We start from the raw sequence: 22,382 nt of genomic DNA on the forward strand, positions 1-22,382 counted from the left end.
AGTATTTAATACTACTAGTAGTATGTAGTATCTTTTTTAAACAGAAGCATCTTCGGCTTCAATGCATGGATGGTTGGCTGCGTTTTACGTCGTTATAAAATTGATGATTTGAGCAGACAACGAAGGTACAAAGAGGCAGATAAACATTATACAAACAGTGAAAGGTAAACAGGAAACACGATTCACGGCATGAATAATTGAGGACTAGTGCCCATGTACAATATGCTAAAGGATGAAGGGACGTCCTTCCTTCCTTGAGCTGCTTTTCTTAACTCTTCTTTACTAGTATTTCGGATTTCCTTCTTCTTTCTTTTTTTTGGGGGTCGTTATTATTTCCATCATCAGCCACCCTCGTACAATCCATCTAACCCTATTTTCATGCAGAAGTCTGCTGCTGCATCTATATATATACATATGCCTGTCAATTAGAATCAACCAAGAAATGCATTTAACACCGACACACCGCCAAATTATTCCATTCTTAATTCACTACTGCTGCTGCTGCTATTATATTCCTCTTCTTAGCAGTTTCCTTTTTATTTTTCAGCAATTAATGTTCTATTATTGTCATCCCACGTGGGAGTCGTCATTGCAGAGGATTATTATACTCCATACTAATAAAGATGGAACCAGTTGTACTTGAAAGTAATAGGCTCTAAACCTTTTGTGAATAAAATTCCATACCCCAACTTCCAGCGGCCACTGCCCAGCCGCCCCCCTAAAAACAGTTATGGTGCATGCAAGCACCGCCCCCTCTCAACTTGGTTAAAGAAAAACTTGATTTAGTCATGTTTCCTGAATCATCTTGCTAAGACCATTTTACCTTATTTATATCATTCTTCTGCATTTTTCCAGCACTTTATGCCAAATGCCCTTTTAATGCCATACAACATTTCTTCTACGCATCAAATTACCATAAGTATAATAGTAATATTCTTCCTTTTTTTTAGCAGATCAGATAACGAATTGATTGAAACCATGATAGTCATCTTTATCATGTTGGAACTTGGAAAGCCAATATATTTTGAGTGGGGGGAGGAGGAATAAAAAGTGTGCAAGGGAGAGGCACAGCCGGACATTGAGGACCTCAAGTGGGCCTAGTCACGAGTGCATGGCCTGCAAATTAATGCACATTGGCCCACCATCGATACTCAACAAGTCTTTGTTGCGGGCCCAGAAGAGATCCAACCAGGAGATGCTAGACCTACCTGACGTGGGAGATTGCATACCTCATCTTTGTGGTTGTGGATGCAGCTAATCTAACTCAGTCTCTCTGGGTCCTGTGAGGGCCCACGTATGTTTTTGGTTGGAAACTGACTGTTGGAGGGTGACTGGTTGAGGCTAGAGGGTTCGTCAAAGCCCATGGGTCCATACACGATGGTGGTGCTGATGGAAACCAAAATCAAGGCCCACAGATTTTGTGAATGTGATCTTATTTGGCATTACGGATCTTTGATTGTTAATTTAATCTTCGCAGCTAACACCGGAAGCTCCTCGTATTACAGCGACGGTATATACTAGCCTGCCCACCATGTCAAAAGACGCAATCCTTGTGGAATGCAGCAGAATAGTATCATATCATCAGAACTTGAATTCTGAGGCTTTGCACCTAAAAAGTTACAGTGGGACATCGATGGTTCCATTATGCCAAGAGACCAATTTTACCTTAGATTTCTCTAGTGATCTAGTACTCACTTAACCTATTATATAAATATACAGATATTAATAATTATTCTCCTTTCTTACATTTATATACTTTTCATATTTAATCTTGCCTACTATTTCTTGTATTTATTTATTTTTCCTAATTAATCTTATATTTTCAAAAATACAACACCTGAAATATATCTTAACGAGTGCCACATGAACATCCATTGGACAAACTGTTTTACCTTTAACAGTTGTCCACGTGAAGATCCAGTACAATCAGAAAACAAACTTTGTTCGGTCCATCCCTGCTGCCGCACTAAGAACAAAACTAGCTGAGAAAGTAAAAAACCTGAGCGTCCCAGTTTGACAGTATTCATTTGAATATAAAGAATATAATGCAATAAAAAGCTACCAACACGGCAGAAAGCACTAGATTTTGGGAATTACAGTGCCGACAATGTAAATGGCTATAGAAACCTGCGCCGTAGGTAATTTTCTACAAAATATCATGGCACTCAAGGCATAATGGTAAACACGCCTTCACCTGACGAGAGAATCATATCCGCACCAGCATTTGCAACTCTCGCTGGACAGGCAGGATAGAAAAGCCCACGAGCTTCTCAAGGCTTCCACATCATACCTTGACAAGGTCAACACGAGCTTGTATGAATGAGGATGCTGTACAATTTTAGCTTTGTCTACATAGCACATTCAAGGAGAGAGCACACGGCTTCCCAGTAACATGAGCATCATGATTTTTTAGCAAATTTTCTCTTCTTTGAGATTCCTTTCTGTTTCTCATCCCTCTTCCTTTTCTTAAATTCCTTTTGATTTGATTTACTAACCAGAGAGGGTTGTTCTTTCAATGCAAAACTTTTTGTCACATGCCCTAAATGAAGTTTTTGCACCACAAAAATCCTTTTCAGCTCACCACGATGGGTTGAGTATGCTTTAACCCATGACCAAAACGCATTCTGGGCCAGTTTCTTTATCTTTGGCTAGCAACAATGAGAGAGAGAACAGATTAGATTTTAAACAAACAAAGGGGAGGAAAGATCAAGAAGAGTAAATTTGGCAGGATTCAAACAACATTTCTCAAGATTCAGATATCAGTTTTTAAATTCTAAAACGTTGAACTATATGAAAGGAGAAAATCATTGGCAATCACATAATGGGATATGTGAAAGAGATGACAAAGTCCATCCAATGCAGCCAGGTGCAAAATTTTTTATGCCAAACAGCAAAGGATTAGTACAAGTGCAAATCAAGGCCTCGAAATATGTTCAGCATCCCAGTCTTATTGGTGCAGTTGACAATAGCAGTCGATCAATAAAACAATCAGACAAGTTGGAATGCTTTCTTTTCCAAGCATATATTACTGTGTCTTAAATTAACAAGGATATCTCATTCTTCCTACCAGCGTCTCCTTTAGACATGTCCTTCAATCAAAAAATAATAGAACCTCCTAGCTTTGCATGCATAAAAAGGGGGAGTTACAGGATAACAATACCAATAATATGGGGACCAGGAAAAAAAGAAACTGAAACAGGAATAGACGGTAAGACATGAACCCTCTTTCAAGAGAAAGAACAAAAACCCTCAACCTGTTCAGCTATATAGATTCTCTGCTAAGGAAGTTTCAATTACAATCATTTAAAAAGTCAATAACATGTGCGAGTATTGGTGACCTTACACTTGAAAGTAAAACTGAAACATAAGAGGCTACCACTTTTTCTTACTTTTTTTTTTTTGGTTTCAACTATTGAGATGGAGAGGTGAAATAAAAATTTATGAAAAAAAATTTCTATTTAAAGATAATGTACATAGTTTCGGTCATGCCCAACAGAAATGCATTCATCCATTCTGCATTGGAAATACAAATATTCCATTTTCATGCTTCTGTTGGATAACCTATTAATAATCATACATGACATTAAAATCATCCTTTGCTTTCTTATCAAATATTGACCTGATTAATTTATGCTAGTACAATACTTCTAGACTTCTTGTCTCTAATCGAGAATATTGTTTCCCAGTTACAGAAATGAAAAGGAACTTTTAACGAACCGCAAATTAAAAGAATAGTGATACCAAAAAAATAAAATGTAAGTAACAGAAAGCAGAATGAAAAATACAAGTAATAAAAAAGTACAAGCACAGCAATTAAAGTTTTGGAGCTTCACAAATTTAAAAGAATAAAGTTAAGAGTCATTACTGTTGTTGAAATAAAGGTTTCTAGAGCCTTTTGCAAAGAAAGAACCCAGGGGTGCCTCTCTATTGTAACTAAATTCTTCACTTGTTTCTTGACTCCATGCACGCTAAAGCCATCCAACATTTTGAGGAGAGGGTACTCTCCAAGCACAACTCCATGTTTCTCCAGATCTTGCAGGTAATCAATTTCTAACAGTTGCAAAAACAACAAAGATTCACCCTCCTCACCCAAACGGGCAGTTCTTCCAACCCTGCAATAGGAATTAACAGTGCATCAGAACTCTACAGAACTCTGCCAGTGGAAGTCAGTAAACACGCTTGCAGGTTCTTGTGCATTGCTGAATGATGATAAGTAATTCCAACTTCAAGGTAAAGGAATTGATAATATTTCACAATTTTCAAGGTTTTGCCCTTCTCCTTATGGACAAGCACGTCTTACCAGGTAGGACGTAACAGGTAATCCAAATACTTAAGAAAGGCAGTATTAGATGGCACCATGAGTCTGCTAGATATACATACTTAGCACCAAGAATAGTATCCCAGAACCTGATGAATAGATGAATACAGAGCAAAGAAAACTTTGGGTGAAAAGTACCAAATAAGAATACAAAAAGGACACACCTGTGCACATACTCAGCTGCCTCCCCAGGAGAATCATACTGTATAATGTATCTGACCTTTGGAAAATCCAGGCCCCTAGCAGCAACATCTGTAGACAAAAGTAGAGCAGATTTTTCAGATTTAAAAGCCTGAAATGTAGCTCTCCTCTTCTCATTATCCATTTTTCCGTGTGAGCGAAAAATTTTGCATCCCAAAAACATCTGCCTGAATTCTGCTTCCATTTGTGAATTCGGAGGCCATTGAAAGTCAGTTGCAAGTGAATAATGAAAATCCACAGCATCACATGTTGAAAAGAATACCACAATCTGTGGAAAAGTGCAGGAGCAGTATTGGTACTCTTAGTCTTAAAAAGAGTAAAAAAAATGGCAATAACTAAAAACAAGTTACATGAGACAGTTTTGAGAACTTTCAAAGGAATAAAATCATAAATGACAAGTAGACAGGGCTGTGAAAATTGGAAATTAACTACTACTGTACCACAGTCAGTATGTGACCAAAAATTTGCTTTTTATTCAATGCCATGTCTGCGTTATAATAACTTGCAAATGTTAAAACCACCACATGCATAACACAACTTGTTCACAGTAAAAATACCGGTGTAGAAAAATCAGACAACCAAGATTGAAAATGAGAGGCAGCAACCAGAGAAATCATGTAACAGTCCACTTACTTTTTGTGAAGCTTCCCTCTCAAACAGATGTTTTAGAATAGAAAGAAGCACAACAAGTCGAGCACCACAGGGTACTGCAGAAACAATTTAATTTGAACATCATGAATACTCTACTGGCCAGGCTTGTAAATAACAATTCGAAGAATATCTTTTCTTGTGTACCTTTTACATATCTCTGAGCTAGTTGAGCAGGAAGTTTAAATTCGTCTGAAGAACACAGATATTCACCAGAATTGCCCATTTCATTCTCCAAGTCAGATTCTACAGGACCCACATGCTCATGAAACGACTTGAGTTGCACTTTCTTGTCATTGAGACCAATCAAAACAGGGTTTTCTAAACTAATTTTGGCAAGATGGTTCACTTTTTCATTCAGTGTAGCTGACAAAAGTAGATTCTGCCTCTGGAAATGAGAATACCTAGAAGTAATATCATCTTTGGCTACAGCACTCTGTTGCCTTGAACCCAAAATATCAAGTATCTCTTCAATGTCTTTTCCAAACCCCAATTCGAGAATTCTGTATGGTGTACAATTAAAATGCAGGTTGAAAACAATAAACTAAATCATAAAAAATGTGTAACTCACATAATAACCGCAATGATAGAGCAGTGTGAACAATACCTGTCTGCTTCGTCAAATATTACCCAACGTAAATTCTTGTAAAGGAATGATGATGTATTTCTTAAGTGATCCAAAAGACGTCCTGGAGTAGCAACAAGGATGGATATACCTAAAAATGTTAACATCAAGTTTTAAAGTACACATAAAGTGTTCTGGAGAGAGAAGAATAACTACATGTTAACATCTACCGACAACAGTGGTAAAGATTACAAAAACTGCAGAGTAAGAAAAACAAACAATCCTAGTTAAAGGACATATTGTCTTATCAAAAGAAAGTCAAATAGATAGTCTAGTCTGGCAGTAATTAGTGGCTTAGATGACACCAAACATAATACAGAGTTGAAGCGCCAAAGATGATTGTCATATCAACAAAATATCTTCTACTGCTTTCTGAAATCTTAAATACTGCAGTCTGAAAGTTCTAACACTCTTCTGAGTTTATGAAGCTCCCTTCACTGAATATGAACATGTTATCACATTACGAAATGCATGGGCATTTATCCATTCAATCCATTCTAAAAACTAGTATAAATGCCAAGTAACAAATGGAGGTAGAATAGAATAAAAAGTTTAAATATTGGATCTCACAGGAGGTTGGCTACGTAAATTGAAGAAAACTAAAAAGATTTTGAACTGGAGAACTGAAGAAATTTTGACACTGTCAAATAAGATGTTTTCACATAATATGTCTACCTTTGCGCAACCTAGCTTTCTCTTTTGACCTCTTTTCCCCACCCATTATATATCCAGGAACAATCCAGTGAAAACGGTGCAATATCTTCTGCAAGATTTCAAGCACCTGCATGCATAATTCACGCGTTGGTACAAGAACCAACGCTATAGTGAAGAAATCAGTAAAATTAAAATACAGAGTCCTTAAAAGAGGGGAAAGGCAAAAAAGAAAACAATAAAAGAGACAAAAAAAAAAGGAAAAGGGAAAAGGGAAAGCAGAAGCAGAAGAAAATGTCTCGTAACAGCAAGGTGCTGGTTAAGTAAGGCATCCAAGATAATCTTTTCCACACAAGAAAAGACATTCACACTCCATGAGAAGTAGTAAAAGTTCATAAAAATACGGGCCTGCAAACCAATTTTTTTTTTTAGGAGCCTGCAAAATGGCCAGTTATATGTCTTTCTTTCACAGGAAATAGTGTACCCCCTAATCATTCCTCTTACCAATCAACAAGCTTTTGAAATTATTGCAAGAACATTTCAAAGTGTGCACTTATTTTTATTAAAAAAATAGCCTAAAGAGCTCCAAAAAGATTATATTCATGAGCACATTAACCTGCTTTCCCTGCCTATCAAAACCTGCCCCCATTCCCACTCCAAAAGAAAAGCAATGATTACTTAAAACTTATCCAAGAGAAATAATAAATAAAATCCAAGAGAAATCAAGTACAGTATTACAAATGAAAGTACTTCAATGACGTACACGAAAAGTTCAAGACATAACTCATATTATCCATAATTCGCATTCCCAAAAAAAAAAAACACAACATAGAATCAAGTTCCATATGTTGAGAATCAGACATAGCTTAGTGGTTAAGGATCTTTGTCCCTGCTTCGTTTTTCCAACCCCTCCCTTTTATAGCATTATTTTCTCCAAAGAAAAAAAAAAAACCAGCCAGGTTGCTCCCGAACACAGGATTGTGAGAAAGAGGGCGCAACCAATGGAAATAACAAGAAATCAAAGTAAGGATAAGCAACAAACTTTGAGGTAATAATATAACTCCAAAAATTTAAAAAGAAAAAGACCTACCAAAAGTACCATCAGACCTATCAATCTTGGGTTCATACTTTTGTAAGTGATGAATAACTGGAGCCAAGTAAGCCAAAGTTTTCCCAGTCCCAGTTGCCGCATTCACAAGCCTACCATCCCATTTTCCGCGTTCACAATCATAAAATTATAAACAAAAAGTATTTTACAACATCAAAAAAAAAAAAAAGCTAAACAAAAAGAACCCAAGGAGCAGAGAGAAATACACATGTCGACCGGAAACAATGACAGGAATTGCCTGAGCTTGAACCAAAGTTGGGACCTCGTATCCTAGCCTCTCTGTTGACATAAATGAAACATTTTCTTAAAATATGAACTCCAATTATACCTCAATTTTAGTAGAATGTACAAAAATAAATGTAAGTTCAAGGCCGATTTAAAGGGGAAGAAAAGGAGAAACCTTTGAGCTGGTCGCATAACTTAGGGTCGAGGCCGAGGCTAGAGAAGGAGCAAGAAGCGAACACCTCTTCCGAAGAAACTTTACTGCTACTCTTCTTGACCTCCATCTTTCCTGCTGCTGCTTCTTCTTCCTGGTCTTTAAATTTGTTTCAAATCAAATACTTACTTACCATCGTTTGGGCCTTTTCTTGCTGAATTTTCTTAAATTTGTTTCAAATCAAATACTACTTACTAACGATCGTTTGGGCCTTTTGTTACTGAGAATTTTCCTGCGAAAACTCTTCCGGTGTTCGAATAGGGTCTAGGGTTTAAGCTAAACGACGTCGTGAGCCTGCTGCCGTAAGACCCGTTATCCCAGTCGTGATTGTCCCGCTGTTTTTTTGGGCTTTTCAGTTTGTTTCATAGCCCCCGTCTCATGGGCAATTGGGCTGTCTTAGAAGCACGCCACTTAACCGCTTATTAAACCAAATCACATTTGCGCAAGTACCGGCAAATCTTTGGAAAATGCTCCGTCTCTTTTTGCTATGGTACCTATAATTCTAATTCATTTACGTCTTATTTCATAATTTCGTGATTTAAACTTTTGAAATAATTTAATAATTAATAATTCTTATTCTATATCCAATCATGAATTTAATTTCAATAATCTATATCTATATCTATATGTATTCAGGAAGGGATTTTTAGCAGAAACCCTCTCAATGCCTTCTAAACTTGTCATACTTTTTTCTAGATTTTTGTATTTATTTTAATACATAAAAAAGTAGTGGGTTATAACCCACCTTATCACCAATCAATATTCCCACTATCTCACTCCCACTATCCCACTCTCTTAACTCATATTTTTGTATTTATTTTAATACATAAAAAAGTAGTGGGTTATAACCCACCTTATCACCAATCAATATTCCCACTATCCCACTATCACCTTATCACCAATCAATATTCCCACTATCTCACTCCCACCATCCCACTATCTTAACTCATATTTTTGTATTTATTTTAATACGTAAAAAAGTAGTGGGTTATAACCCACCTTATCACCAATCAATATTCCCACTATCCCACTATCCCACTATCACCTTATCACCAATCAATATTCCCACTATCTCACTCCCACTATCCCACTATCTTAACTCATCCTACAATTACTCCTACAAATTCTTCTTTTACTGATCGACTTAATTAACTTATCGAGTTAATTCCCTCACCCTCTCTCTCAGTTTCTTATTTGTTTTGGGTTCTCTATTGATTTTGTAAATGTATTGATTTTGTTTCTTTTGTGAGCAGTAGTGGAAGATATTATGTGCAGAGACTCCAGCAGAAATCAACCTTCTTGCGGCCGGCTTAATTTTCCAGGTCAGTCCCCTCTGCCTTTTAAGTATGTTTTGCTTTTGCTTTGTTTTTTGTCATGAATGATATTGCATTGATTTTCTGATCATCCATTATTTCTGAAAATTTTTTACAAAATCTTATGAACGGTTGTTTGCTTATTGTTACACTGTAAAGCAAAGATAAAAAGGTATTGCTTGCTTATATAATTGCGGATGGTATAGGTTCATGATTGAGGGTTCTACTATTTCTAACATAAATTGTATATTATAAAAATTTATTTGTTTGTATTACTGAAATTTTTTTAATTATTTTTTATTGCACATTTATCACATAAAATAGGTGTTACGATAGTTATTTTCATAATTTTATTCCAAAAATGATCGTGCATGAAATAAAAAAAAGATTTTTTGATAATTAAAAAAAATAATTAAAAATGGTTTATAATTGGAGAAAAACAATTCAGATACTACTAATAACTAAGGCACTATACGCCCATTATTAAAATTGGATTAATTTTTAATTTCGTCAGAAATCCTTTTGGCAAAATTGCATTCTAGCCTTTCTTTTCTTTATCAACAATGACAATTACAACTACGTGATTCATCTATCTAGCAACAGCACAATTCAACTCATGGAATAAATAGTTCATTGCTTAAAGTACTTAAACGAAAGGTTAGAGCCAAGTCCTACTTAACACCTGCAAGTAATATATTACAATTAGAAAAAAGAAAATGATTCAAGAGGAGCAAAAAACTCACCAAGCCCCTGACATATGTGCAATCGTCAAGGCACTTTTGAGCATTTAAAACTGCATTTCTTAGTTCAGGTAACCACTTCTCTGTAATTGTTTTCATTTGATTACAATGTAATTCTATTAAATTCTATTGATGCTATTTCTATATTAATTATTGTATTTTTTTGGTTAACAGTTCTCATACAATGTATCACTATTTACACATAAAATAAATACATAAACTATTGATTTTTAATTTAATATATATTTTATTTATAGATCAAAGAAATGAAAAATCTAACTGTCCTCAAGATCGCCAGTCATCCACATCACCAATGATTTTGCGTGATCATGGTAAATATACAGTTTCTTATATCGTCATACTCATTTTACATACACACTTATTGGCTGCACTATCTTGCTAAATCAACTATAAATACAATACAATACAATTGTATTACAATTGTTCGATTACAATACATTTGTATTACATTCTATTGATGCTATTTATAGACAACTTAGCAATTTTATAGATTAACAATTTATTTTATTTTATAGATTACCAATTACTACATGTATCAAAATATTTTTATATAGGGATTACTTTATTAACTATGGGTGCCAATAACAATTCAATTGGTGCGTATTTTTCATTTGATTACAACACAATTGTATTAAATTCTATTGATGCTATTCTATATTAACTATTGTATTTTTTTGTTAACAATTCTCATACAATGATAAAAAAAATTCTCATACAACCGAAAAAAGACGGTTCTTGAATGATATTTACATTCTATTGTTAAACAGATATTATATTTTAATTTTATTGGTAAATTTTGTTCACCTTTATTTGTTCACTATTTTATTTTTTTTTCAATAATGTCAGCACCGTGCATAGCACGGGTATTCCCACTAGTATTATTGTATTCTAAAAGGACTGTCGAGCACCCTTGAACCTTTTGTAATCTTCCTTCATTGAAAGAAATTTTCATGCGAAACTATTTTTTTTTCTTTTTTTGAGTAACATATCAAACTATATTGATCTAGTGAGAATTTTGTTTGTTGCTGCTACTTAAGAGCTACAAAGTGATTAGATTAGATTAACTTTTTCGTATTGGCAATGTCCTTCACATTAGTGATTAATGGAAAACAAATTACTTTCAATTATATGTCCAATGCTATAACCTATCTTGTTTGATATTATAAACATGTGTAATAAATAAATAAACTAACAAGGATCAAATGAAAATGTACAAATTCACTTAACAAAGATATAAAAGGATACTAAGAGGTATATATTTCAAATAACAATTGTTTTTTCACACAAATTGAAATTGCACTGCCGCTCATGGAGCATTATTCCAAATAATTATTTGAAATAATTATTGTATCACTTTTTGTGATGTGATGTATGTGAGATAAAAAGATAGTTGAAAATATAAAAAGGTGAATTGGAAAATGTGTTTACGATGGAAACGAAAAATTTTTTTGGAAAAACTTGCTATCCAAACATTTAGAGATAATCAACCCAGATTGTATAGTTTGGGGGGCCAAATATGAAAGGGAGGCAGTTGAAGGGGGTATTTTGCAATCAACCTACCATTTCACCGTCTGAAGTTTGAAAAGTGGTTTGATGCCTGCGCAGGTGACCACCAGCTACCATCATTTACCTTCCTGGAACAGCCCGAAAAAGGAGGCTTAGCAGTTAGCATCCGCGATCTCCATTTCACAAAATTTATTTACTTATTTTCGGAAGTATAATATCTTTTGACCGTAATTTTCTTTTTTATTTTCTTCCTCCTCCAAATTCATGCATGCTTAATATATTCTTCACTAATTTTGATCATTAGATTCCAATTTTTAATGTTCAGATGGAAGTAAGAAACGGAGGAGAGGAAATAGACCGGCTAGAAAGGGGGCTATTACTCGACAGCAGCGGCTCAAGCGTGGATTCCCAATCGGCGAACGAGGAGGAGGAGGAGGAGACCGATCATTTTGATGAAGAAGAACCGGTGCTGTATACGGCGTCGTTCGAGGAGGCCGAAGAGAATTTCGTAAATTACGAGACAGCTCAGTGGATATTGTACTCATTGCTGTTGATTTTGGCATGGGGGATAGGGCTTTTCATGCTGCTTTATTTGCCCTTTCGGAGATATATCCTGCGTAAGCATATCCGCTCCAGAAAGCTCTACGTCACCCCTAACGCCATTGTCTACAAAGTAATTTTTTTCTTTTTCTTTTTTTTGACACTCTTTATTTGAATTAAGTTTAGCAATCAAATTAATGCAGTTTTTTTTCGGGTTTGGGTTGGGTTAGGTGATAAAGCCAGTTCCATTCCCTTGTTTTGGGGTTTTTAAAAGAGAGAAGCATATTGTACTGCCTTCAGTAGCTGACATTGCGATTGAACAAGGTAAAAAGCTTGGGCATCTTTTCTCCCCCACTTACATTGTTTTAATTGTATGAATTAGTCTGCTGATAACCTACACATCTGGCTTGGAAGAGATACAAATGGGTCTGGGTGGATGAATTACCTAGCTGATTGTGATTCGCCTTTAAGTGCTTAAATAGGTTGTTTTTCTTTTCTTTGTTTTTGTTCATTGGAGATGGTTGCTTAGACTGCTTAAAAATTGGAATTTTATAAAGAATGTTTCTTGGAAAGATTTGGTCTAGGCAGTAATGCATGGTTTAATTGGTTGAGGAGCTTCATGGTGTTAGATGAGTGCAACTGATGATAAAAGCATCTCATTGCCTTTCATTGGCACAGGGGCAATCGTTAATTCCTTATTTTTTCCTGGCCGACTTAGCTGGTTAAGATATAAATGGTGCAGTCAGTTTTTTGTTATTTATCAAAATCGGAAAAATGGTGTTTCAAATTTTATGTTGGCCGTTTGAAGATTGATTAGTCTAATAGTTACAAGAAGTTACTGGTTAAGATTTATGTTGGCCGTTAATTCTTTATTTAAAGTATCTGTTCCAGCTTTGGGTTGTATTTCCTATACTTATCGATAAAGGAAAAAGAAAATGCTAGTTGTGATGTCATTTGGCATTTGGTTATGCATACTATAGGGTTATTACTGTATGCAGCATCTCTAACCTTGAGATATTGTCAGGATATCTACAGTCTAAGTTTGGTGTCTACTCAATACGAATTGAGAATGTTGGTGTGAGAAGGCCACCAAGCGATGATCTTCAAATCCAAGGCATTGCTAATCCTCATGCTTTTAGGAAGGTATACTTTAATTTCATTTTGTGATTTCCCTGAGCAATTCTTCTGTGTTCATTGGGATAATTACATTAATTAGGAAAACTTTTTCAGGCTGTTCTGATGCGTCTTTCAAATATAAGAAGTCAGGCATTCTCAAGACAAGCTTCTGCTGTGGAAGATACAAATTCAAGGCTAGCTCAATCATCAACTGCTTCGGTAAGTTAGTTTAAAAAGCTCATGAAATTATTGCATTTACTATTAATCAAGTATTAATTTTTCCATTCATATTCGAGTTTTTGGTCTCTCATGTGCTCTTTTGAATGGTTTCCAGATGTCCCCCTCAAAATTCCTCAGGCATGATTCTTCTTCTCATATTCCGGAGTGGGTAATTTTGCAAAAGCTGGAGGAGGTTGGCAGTTCAGTGAAGGTGACACAAAGTTGCTTCTTTTGTGGGGATGGATTGGGAAGGGGTTGGGTGTTTAAGTTTGAAGTCTTTTTACTTTGATTGAATTAGAATTTTGCATTTCCTGCTGCTGATGAATCTAGTATGTGGATTTGGCTGCAGAGAGTTCAACACTTGATTGAAGGGCGAAACTCTCAAATAGCAGAACATTCAGATTGAGGGAGTTTGTAGGAAAAGTTCTATCTCTGCTCGTGGTCATATAAAGTTGTTATGCTTATTTACTTTGTGCATTGATGTTTTTCTGGAGAATATCTCTGAAGGTAGAGATCAGTCGCTGAATATTCAAATTTACGGATTACACACATGGCTAAGTTAATAGGATGGATCTGAAGGAGGAATTAACACTGGGATTTTGTAATCTTTCTGATTTAGATCTGAACATATTTTACCTTCCTGGGGGTGGCTGCCTCTAGACTCTTCTCCTGCCCCTCCATTGTCTTGCCCTGGTATTCTGAATTAGCCTAAAGAACCAAATCGATGCTTCTGATCCAATTCTGCCAGTCTGAAGTAGTTCTATGGAACCACAATTACAGGGAGAGGGGTTGGGTTGGGTGGTAAGGTGGAAGGGATTGTACGTAGAGTCTTAGATTCAAAACCTTCCACTTATCTAAAAAAAAATAAAATAAAAATAAGGAACCACAATTAAAGCTTTAGATACAACTGCTGTTGCTGTTTTTATAATGCCTAGAGCACTTACCTTAGGTCTGAATTATTACATCCTCAGTGTAGCTATATTTTGCTGGATGATACTCGCTCAAGTTATTCAAAAAGCTAAAAGATTGGATATGGCAATACATACTGGTGCTGCGGACTTGAATTAGAGTGAGCTGCATTGCTGGAAATGGCGATCTTATGTAACATGTTGCGTTTCATCATTGAATCCTGCATGGTTGGTGTCCTCCTATCCTCTGGCTATGTGGCGGCAGCAATAGCTATTGCCAGAGTTTCATCAGTCGGCTATGTATTCTTTCTTTCCGTACTGCTTTATCTACCAAATTCTTGCGTCTTATTGGAAATTTTCCCCAGTTAGGCACTCCAGTTTAGTGCGTAGATAATTGTTTGCTTGTATCTTTGCGTTGCAACCGCTTGCTCCCTCTCTTAATGAAATTATTACCTTCTCTAGATTATTCTCCTGCTAACTGTTTTGCTTTTAGTTTAATCATTGTCGACGCATAAGCCTTGCATCTTCCCTTTTGGCTGATGAAGATATTGCACTCTAGAGTTTTGAGCAAAGCGGTGGAAGTAGAATTTTCTTTTTCTCCCTTTTAGGCTAAGGGCTTACCCCTTTTTATTTATTTATTAATTTTGGGTTTTAAAAACCTATTGACGTCACCGGTGTGAAATTGGAATGTATGGAATCATGGAACTGTAGAATATTAAAGGATCTCTCCAAACACACTGGCTCTCCATGTACTTTCAAACCAAAATAATAATAATAATAATCACACTAGAGGCTTTTGTGTGAGTTAGCTATAGATTTCAATTATTTAAACATGCGAGGTGGTCAGTGCTAGGGGTGCTGTCGAATCGAGTCGAGCTCGTCAAGCTTTTAAAATTCGAGCTCGAGCTCGACATCAATTTATGAAACTCGAGCTCGAGTTTAATTAAATGTAATTATTTCAAATCGAGCTTATTCGAGTTCAATCAAGTCTAATCAAGTTCAAGTAATAAAAATTAATATTTTATATATAATTTTAAATAAAGGATATTATTGATATTTTACAATAATAAAAATTAAAATATATATTATAAAAATCTCGATAGAGCTCGTCGAACTCTCGAGTATCATATTTCCAAGATCGAACTCGACTCGATAGTTCTAACGAGCAGCTCGAACTTGGTCAACCGAGCTCGAGTTCGAATTGCTGACCAAGTAGCTCGCGAGCTCAAGTCGAGCTACTTGGTTCAGCTCCAGCCCTAGTCAGTGCAATAAAAAAGCTTGGGACTTTGAGGTCAAGTTTTACATCAAATGGAGCCCGGCTGCTTGCGAGAGGAAATGGGCTAGTAACATTATTGCCCTTGAAGGCTCTTAGGCTAGGTCTAGGTGATCCCCTGTGCTGATCTCGCTCAACAGTGTCCGAATCTTCGGCCTAGGCCTAGCCCGCTCGTGCAGCGCTAATAATTTGGGCCTTGTTTGTCAAGTAAATTTTTGACCAAGTTTACCTGTTACAAAGTTTTTAACAATAGTAATTTCAAAAATTTTTAAACCATACACTTCAAAATATTCAAAAGTTTATACATTTCAAAAAATTTTTTTACAATTTCTACAGTAAGTTACAGTATAATTTTAGACAAACACCCAAAAAATTCATTTGTCAGACGACTCCCATAAATATTAAAAAAATAACCAGATTCCTTAGAAGCTGTCAAACAATTTGCTGTAAAACTCGTTGGACGTGTATGTTGCATTAATGATAAACGACGAGCCCGTTTGAATTGCATTTTTACCGTCTCTATGAAAATTTATTGTAGCATTGTTTTGTTTTAGGGCGTAGTGATAGATATAAAATAAAAAAGTGATTAAAATTTATATAAGAAATATTTTTTTTAAAAAAAAAGAAACTAAAAATTTTGTTTCAAAAATTCATAACCCAAACAAGGCGATTTGCTAAATTCTACAGTGGTTGGAACTTGGAATTGGAGAGAACCAAACCAAAACCATTTTCAACCGACACTAAGCTCCACAAAAAAAAAAAAAAAAAGGAGTTTGCATACGCGTGTTGATCGGTTCGTGTTTACCGTCGTTAGATGCGTTTGGTGGGACATCTAAACTGCGGAAGGACAGGACGTACGTTTGGTTTGGATTTTAATAATTTCTACTATTGCAAAAGTCTTCCTTTGAGTCGCGGCTACCAATTACAGACCAACCCCAATTTCCTTGCTAGAATTTTTCAATTTGGTTGGTGTATAATCTCGCCAGTCGAGAGTCGAGACTCCAACCACCAGCCTTTGGGTGGCCACCCCAATTTCCTAGCAAGGTTTCAAATCTTGCCTCCCACCAAAAATATCACATTTCAGTGGCTTGTTTCTAAAAAAATTCAGACGGGTGTGTTGTGCACCCGTTTGATCCGGTGGTGGTTCAATTCCCTCCGAATTATTCCTGGACCTCCTTAGATCCGTCCCCTCCCCCTTAATGTAGGATAGAATAGATTTATTTTCTCCGAAAAAAAAAAAGAGAGTCGAGACTCCACCTTTTTTTTTTTTTTTGGTCCCCCTAATTACGTTGCACTGATTGTACCAACTAGTAGTAGTAATTACCGTCCACAAGATTGACTATTGAGTCTTAAAAACGAAACTCACCTAAAATTTTCTCGTATTTCAGTTTTGCATTAATTGCTATTACAGAACGGTAACAATCAAAGGGAACATCATGTCTTATGCAATCTTTATAATAATTACATGCGTTCTTTTGGTCTCTCGTGTGGTCTTTTTTGTTGCCCTTTTTGGTTCTAGGCTACGTGGTACCTCCTTGTTGATGGGTTTGGTCGAATTTGATAGGATTTTTTTTTTTTTTTTTCATTTTTGGAGGCCTTAAAAGACATAAGCCATAACGGAATAGACCCAACAAACTTTGAAAGTGAGACAGCAAGGTTAGGGAACTCAGTCAGTCACAGCTATCTTATCCTTTTGGGTAGTCTCATTTAGTTCTTTAGTACGAAACATTAAATAGTGAAGAGGAATATTTTTTTGACAAGAAGAATATCGGAATTGCATATTCCTCAATGTAAAGACCGAACGGTAACAAAGGGCTAAAATACGATCCCAGGTTCAACTTGTCCTATAATTCATAATTTAGAATAGGCAAATTTTAATAATACAATAATAGCTTTGGATAAAACGTGGAGGGCTAAAACGACAAGTCATCCCCATTAATTAAACAGTACTAGACTGATTAAATATTGTGGTAGGTCATCTGATGGTTATAGCAGAGTAGCAGAGAGAACCGTTTCTGGAATCTCACTAGGACTACGTTACATCTGCACTTATTTTTATTTTTTTTTATATAAATCATAGGTGTCGGATCCGTTTTACGGTCTGCGATTAATCCTGTTCGACTCCTTGCGGCGGGGGAAAACTCTCCAAACTTTGTTTTTTTCATTTCCATGAATTTCGATTACATGTGCACTTTTACCCCACGTGCTGGGGCTCTTATTCAACTTCACACGGTTCCCAGAATCAGATAGTACGAAATAGTAAGGGGTTTACAGCTGCCCTCTATGCTTAAACTAGTTTTTTTTTTTTTTTGCACCCATTGGACACACGTTTAAGAGTTCAATAACTATCAAAATTTTCACCCAAAAAAAGAAGTTAAATCAGAGAAAGTATGTAAATCTAAGAGACAATAATAATTATTAGTATGAGTATTCATAAGAGAGGTCGAGTGTGATTTAAATATCATAACAATTAGACATCTGTTACAAAAAAAATAAATTAATAGCTTTGTTTGGATTGTATTTTTCTGAATTTTTTGTACTGTAGCGATTTGATAAATGCGAGGTAAAAAAGTGATTGAAAAATGTGTTCACGAAAAAAATAACAATTTTTCTTTGAAAAATTGCTTTCCAAACAAAGATTTGTTCAATTATCTTCAAGTCAGGCAAGAAAATATTTAGATAGGGGATTATTTGAAAAAAATAACGTAACACTTTTTTTTTTTGGTGTGATATATGTAAGTTAAAAAGGGTGCTGTTAGTCTATAATTGAAATCACGAACCTGATAGCGAAGAGTGCACTGAGAATAATCTTTCTCCAGCCACCGTTGAATTAATTTAATCCTAGTGGTTAAGTGGCAAATGAAACACTACAACAACAGAAGAACACATTACACACGTTACCCACATGAAAAGCATTATGCGTAGTCGCGCTAATTGCATGCATGGGCAATTGAAAATGGCTCTATCTTGGAGTTGACGGCTCCAATTCAATTTTTGTGAAGCATGAGTTAGCCCTATCCTCTTCTAATCACTGAACATTTAACTCTCCAACTTAAGGCTAGAAAAAAAAGTAGCATCTACTGTTACACTCTTTTTTTTTTGTTTTTGTTTTTTTAAATACGGGGTTCACCTCGTACCTTGTTGTGCCACTGAGGATAAAAAGTAGACGAACCCACAACAGATCAGTCTGGATTAAATTTTAGTTGGGTTTTTTGGTGAGAGTCAATTTTATCCTTTGTTCTTCTTGGTGTTGAGGATTTGCAAAATTTAAGAATGAGGAATGGACAAAGCTTGCTCCATCAGCTGCACCGAATGGGAGCCGAAATGGGTAAAAGACATTCTCTTGCTCTGCATGCAGGTGCCAGGCCGGAATGTCGGTCGATCATTTCAGGTTTCGGGGTGAATTTTTTCTCCCGGCAGGTTTTCTGTGAAGATATCTCAGGTACTTAAGCAATTAATAACACACTTATTTAAATAAACCAGTTTGATGCTTGTTATTTCGCATTCTCAATCCTCCCAGTACCTCAATGGTTGTATCTAAATTGATAGACATTATTATTTTTTATTATGTATAGTATGGGAGTCTTTTTCTGCATGCTACCATTAATCCCCGTGCTGTGCAAATAATTATAATTTTGGAATAAAGTATTTAACATTATATTATTAATGAAAAGCTATCTCGATTGTGTAGAATTAAATGCAATTCCCTATGAAATGGATTGTGAGGCTTGGGAAAGATATACAAAAATTAATTATTGTCGGAATTTGTGATTCTTATCAAAAGATGCAAGCATTCTTCCTTCGCACCATTTAATCTTCAAACATGTCGCGTTGACGGGGGAGGATCTAGTGATCGAATTGTACTTTGAGGACGGAGTTGGATAGTAAACACGATCTTTGCATGATTGCATGTATTGAAGTACTATCATGCAACACTTTTCCTGAAGTAAAAAAAGAAAAAGTGTAAAAATGTAAGATTTATGCTGTAAAATAGTGACAATTGATTTTTGTATGATAGAAATTATCTTTAGTTTCAGCTCTTTTAAATAAGCTGAAAAGCAACAGAGGATCATTTCTGCTTATTTATCATAAAGGTTAAGTTGTATGTGGCCAATTGAATCCCTAATAGTAATGTTGATGCAAATTTTGTTATAAAAATATAAAAGTTATTATTTCTATGAGATATAATAAATATTAATTGTTAAATTAATATTCAAAATATTCTACAATAGTAATCCATTTTGCCTGGACATTGTGTTTATGACATCATTGTAATTAATGCAAACCATTTTTCCATAACATGTAAGTACTTCCAAATTGCATATGGTGCATTACTCATTCTACATATCCTTTGTGTCATTGTCCTTGATATTTTCAATGATGTGAAAAAATTTGTACATGTAAAGTTTGTAGAAATATGTGATAGAACTTTGGTGAACGTAATTTTAAAAGCAACCTACAAATAAGTGATAACTAACTAACTAATTAACTAAGTAACTGCAAATAGATTGGATGTGATAGTACTATTTTATCGGTTCTATTTTAAAAAAAAAAAATTGTACAGATGTCTGAAAGAACTTTGTTAAACGTAATTTTAAAAGAAATATGGAAATAAGTGACAACTAACTAACTAACTAATTAAATTTAGGTCGACAATATACAGATGTCTGAAAGAACTTTGTTAAACGTAATTTTAAAAGAAATATGGAAATAAGTGACAACTAACTAATTAACTAATTAAATTTAGGTCGACAATATACAGATGTCTGAAAGCGTGATACACATTGGACTGGTAGTAGTCATTATTTGAAATTTGTATCCATAACTAACTTTGTATTTCAAAAGTAACGAAGTGACATTGGTAGTGCTATAGCCCCACTTGGGCAACCCGATTGATCACGGAAGCTCCTTAGAATCCGTTGTCCATTTCCCCCATCAAGGATCAGGGATTGAGTCCTAGGGTTATCGGTTCAAGGAGAAGGGGCCTCTCTTCTTGAGCCGTAGGAGGATTAGTCGGGTCCGGCATACCCGAAGCCTGGATACCTCCTACATAGACAACAAAAAAAAAAAAAAAAAAAAAAAAAAAGACATTGGTAGTGCTATTGTTTGTTAGACATGCGTCAGGCCCTATGAGCATTACAAACCTTTTAGAAAATGTAAAATGGTGAATAGATACATTGACATAGATAGATTGTAACACAACATCCGGATGTAGATGAAATATTACAGAAGAATAAATTTCTGCTTTTGACAATAAAATTGGATCAAACAATCCACTTTCTAAAATGATCTACTTGTTGAGTTATTAGTTAAAAATTGAACAAAAAAAAAGAGAAAGTTTTGGAAGGATGGATCATAGAGTCATAATTAATAGCAACACTTAAAAGAGATAGTATGTATAAAGCATGTAACACGTGAAAATTGAAAAGCACCACTCGTCGTCACATAGCGCATCTACTCTGGAATGACTTTATTTGATGTGCCACTAAGCGTGCAATATGATGTGATTGATACATATAACTTAGACAATTAAATAATAAATTCGTGTTTTTTGATTATTTCGATAATAATAGCCGTTTAGTACTTGAACAATTTACAAGCGTATAATTGGGAGGCCAGAATTACTAACACCGTATATGTTAACCCTTTATGTTCGAACACTTTGTTAATTTATTTATACCTTTGTAAAAAGCTAAGATCCTATTTGAGTTTGAGCTTTTTGAAATTATTATAGAAAAATATATTGTGACAATATGATAAGTGTAAAGTAAACAGACAGTTGAGAATATTCTACAGATGTTTTCTAAAAAAATTGAAAATCCAAATGGACCTAATACTCTAAATTAGTTTAATATAACCATATTGTTCATTTTTTTTTCCCAACTAAGGTTATGATACTCTGATAGGATTGAAAATCTCCCAGTTAGTTGAGAGGGAGAGGGGGGAAATATCATTTAATTGGTATGACCTTGAAGACTTGTCTGAGGTTGTCCATTTCAGGAGGGAGCAGTTTAGCTCGTTGTGCCTCAAGTAGGTAGTTTCCTTCAATGAGTTTTCTTCGAGTCGTGCCTTGTTAGCTAACTCATTAGATCAATTAATCGAACCAGGAATAGTTGCACTCCTAACACTTAGAGTTTGTTCTTTAGTTTATTTTAGATACCTAATTTTAAATTTTTACTTGTAAAAAGGTATTTTCTTTTGTTCTCAAAATGAAATTGTTCAACAGCAGTTTTAAAAAGTACCATCATAGTTTCAAATTCTGGAACCATATGCGTAACTCTTTTTGTTCTTGATTGCAACTAGTATTCAAGTCCTAGTAAAGAAAGGCATTATTTTAAAGTTTGTATGTTATAATGGGAAAGGGTGAGGAGAAAAGATAAATTTAAATATATTAACAAGAGGGAAGAAAACGAAAGATGAGAATGATTATGACAAATTTATTTTCAGTGAGGACATCATTAACTTTTTATTGGCCAAATACTTATGCTTGTTAGTATTCACAGGGGCAATTTGTAGTAGTTTTCATATAATAAGCTATTGACCCCTAATTATATGAGGCAATATGAAACTAGACCTTAATTTAAATAAAAAAAACCCAAGAATGGTTGTTGTAAATTCTCTCCTTTTGTTTTTCATAATTGTACGTTGCACCCCATCTTTTCTTTTCTTTTTTTTTTTTTTGTGGGGGGGGGGGGGGGGGAGGATTTAGTAGTCTATCACTAGGTAAGAGTACACACCTATCTTTTATTTTCGGTAATT

At 35.1% G+C, this 22,382-nt stretch overlaps 2 protein-coding genes across 4 annotated transcripts; one reads left to right on the top strand and one right to left on the bottom strand.

Annotated features, from left to right (window-relative positions):
* Window positions 1-1,991: 1,991 nt before the first annotated feature.
* Window positions 1,992-8,151, bottom strand: LOC113773027 (DEAD-box ATP-dependent RNA helicase 17). 3 transcript variants are annotated; one of them, XM_027317541.1, is made up of 10 exons: window positions 7,952-8,151; window positions 7,758-7,830; window positions 7,534-7,643; window positions 6,468-6,611; window positions 5,775-5,856; window positions 5,315-5,670; window positions 5,153-5,226; window positions 4,483-4,787; window positions 3,866-4,112; window positions 1,992-2,648 (listed from the first exon to the last, which is right to left on the bottom strand). In XM_027317541.1, exons 1-10 carry the CDS (start codon window positions 8,055-8,057, stop codon window positions 2,400-2,402), a joined length of 1,746 nt encoding a protein of 581 aa, XP_027173342.1. In that variant the 5' UTR covers window positions 8,058-8,151; the 3' UTR covers window positions 1,992-2,399. The 3 variants fall into 3 exon arrangements, with proteins under 3 accessions (XP_027173342.1, XP_027173341.1, XP_027173343.1); XM_027317540.1 differs by having other exon boundaries at window positions 5,775-5,883; XM_027317542.1 differs by lacking the exons at window positions 7,758-7,830; window positions 7,952-8,151 and having other exon boundaries at window positions 5,775-5,883; window positions 6,468-6,573; window positions 7,534-7,610.
* A 3,525-nt stretch (window positions 8,152-11,676) lies between these two features.
* Window positions 11,677-14,816, top strand: LOC113776355. The gene is made up of 7 exons (XM_027321493.1): window positions 11,677-11,725; window positions 11,893-12,240; window positions 12,338-12,431; window positions 13,132-13,250; window positions 13,338-13,442; window positions 13,558-13,653; window positions 13,792-14,816. Exons 2-7 carry the CDS (start codon window positions 11,893-11,895, stop codon window positions 13,846-13,848), a joined length of 819 nt encoding a protein of 272 aa, XP_027177294.1. The 5' UTR covers window positions 11,677-11,725; the 3' UTR covers window positions 13,849-14,816.
* The last annotated feature ends 7,566 nt before the right edge of the window (window positions 14,817-22,382 follow it).

The sequence above is a fragment of the Coffea eugenioides genome, chromosome 6 (assembly GCF_003713205.1).
Source record: "Coffea eugenioides isolate CCC68of chromosome 6, Ceug_1.0, whole genome shotgun sequence".
NCBI lineage: Eukaryota > Viridiplantae > Streptophyta > Magnoliopsida > Gentianales > Rubiaceae > Coffea > Coffea eugenioides.

Bases quoted from the DNA above. Each gene is read 5' to 3' on its own strand.
- LOC113773027 (XM_027317540.1), bottom strand. From the start codon at position 8,057: ATGGAGGTCAAGAAGAGTAGCAGTAAAGTTTCTTCGGAAGAGGTGTTC. The intron at 7,831-7,951 runs GTTTCTCCTTTT...TTATGTCAACAG, and splicing joins GTTATGCGACCAGCTCAAAG to AGAGGCTAGGATACGAGGTC. The intron at 2,649-3,865 runs GTAATGACTCTT...CATTGTTGCTAG, and splicing joins AAACCTTTATTTCAACAACA to CCAAAGATAAAGAAACTGGC.
- LOC113776355 (XM_027321493.1), top strand. From the start codon at position 11,893: ATGGAAGTAAGAAACGGAGGAGAGGAAATAGACCGGCTAGAAAGGGGG. The intron at 13,251-13,337 runs GTATACTTTAAT...AAACTTTTTCAG, and splicing joins ATCCTCATGCTTTTAGGAAG to GCTGTTCTGATGCGTCTTTC. The intron at 13,443-13,557 runs GTAAGTTAGTTT...AATGGTTTCCAG, and splicing joins CTCAATCATCAACTGCTTCG to ATGTCCCCCTCAAAATTCCT.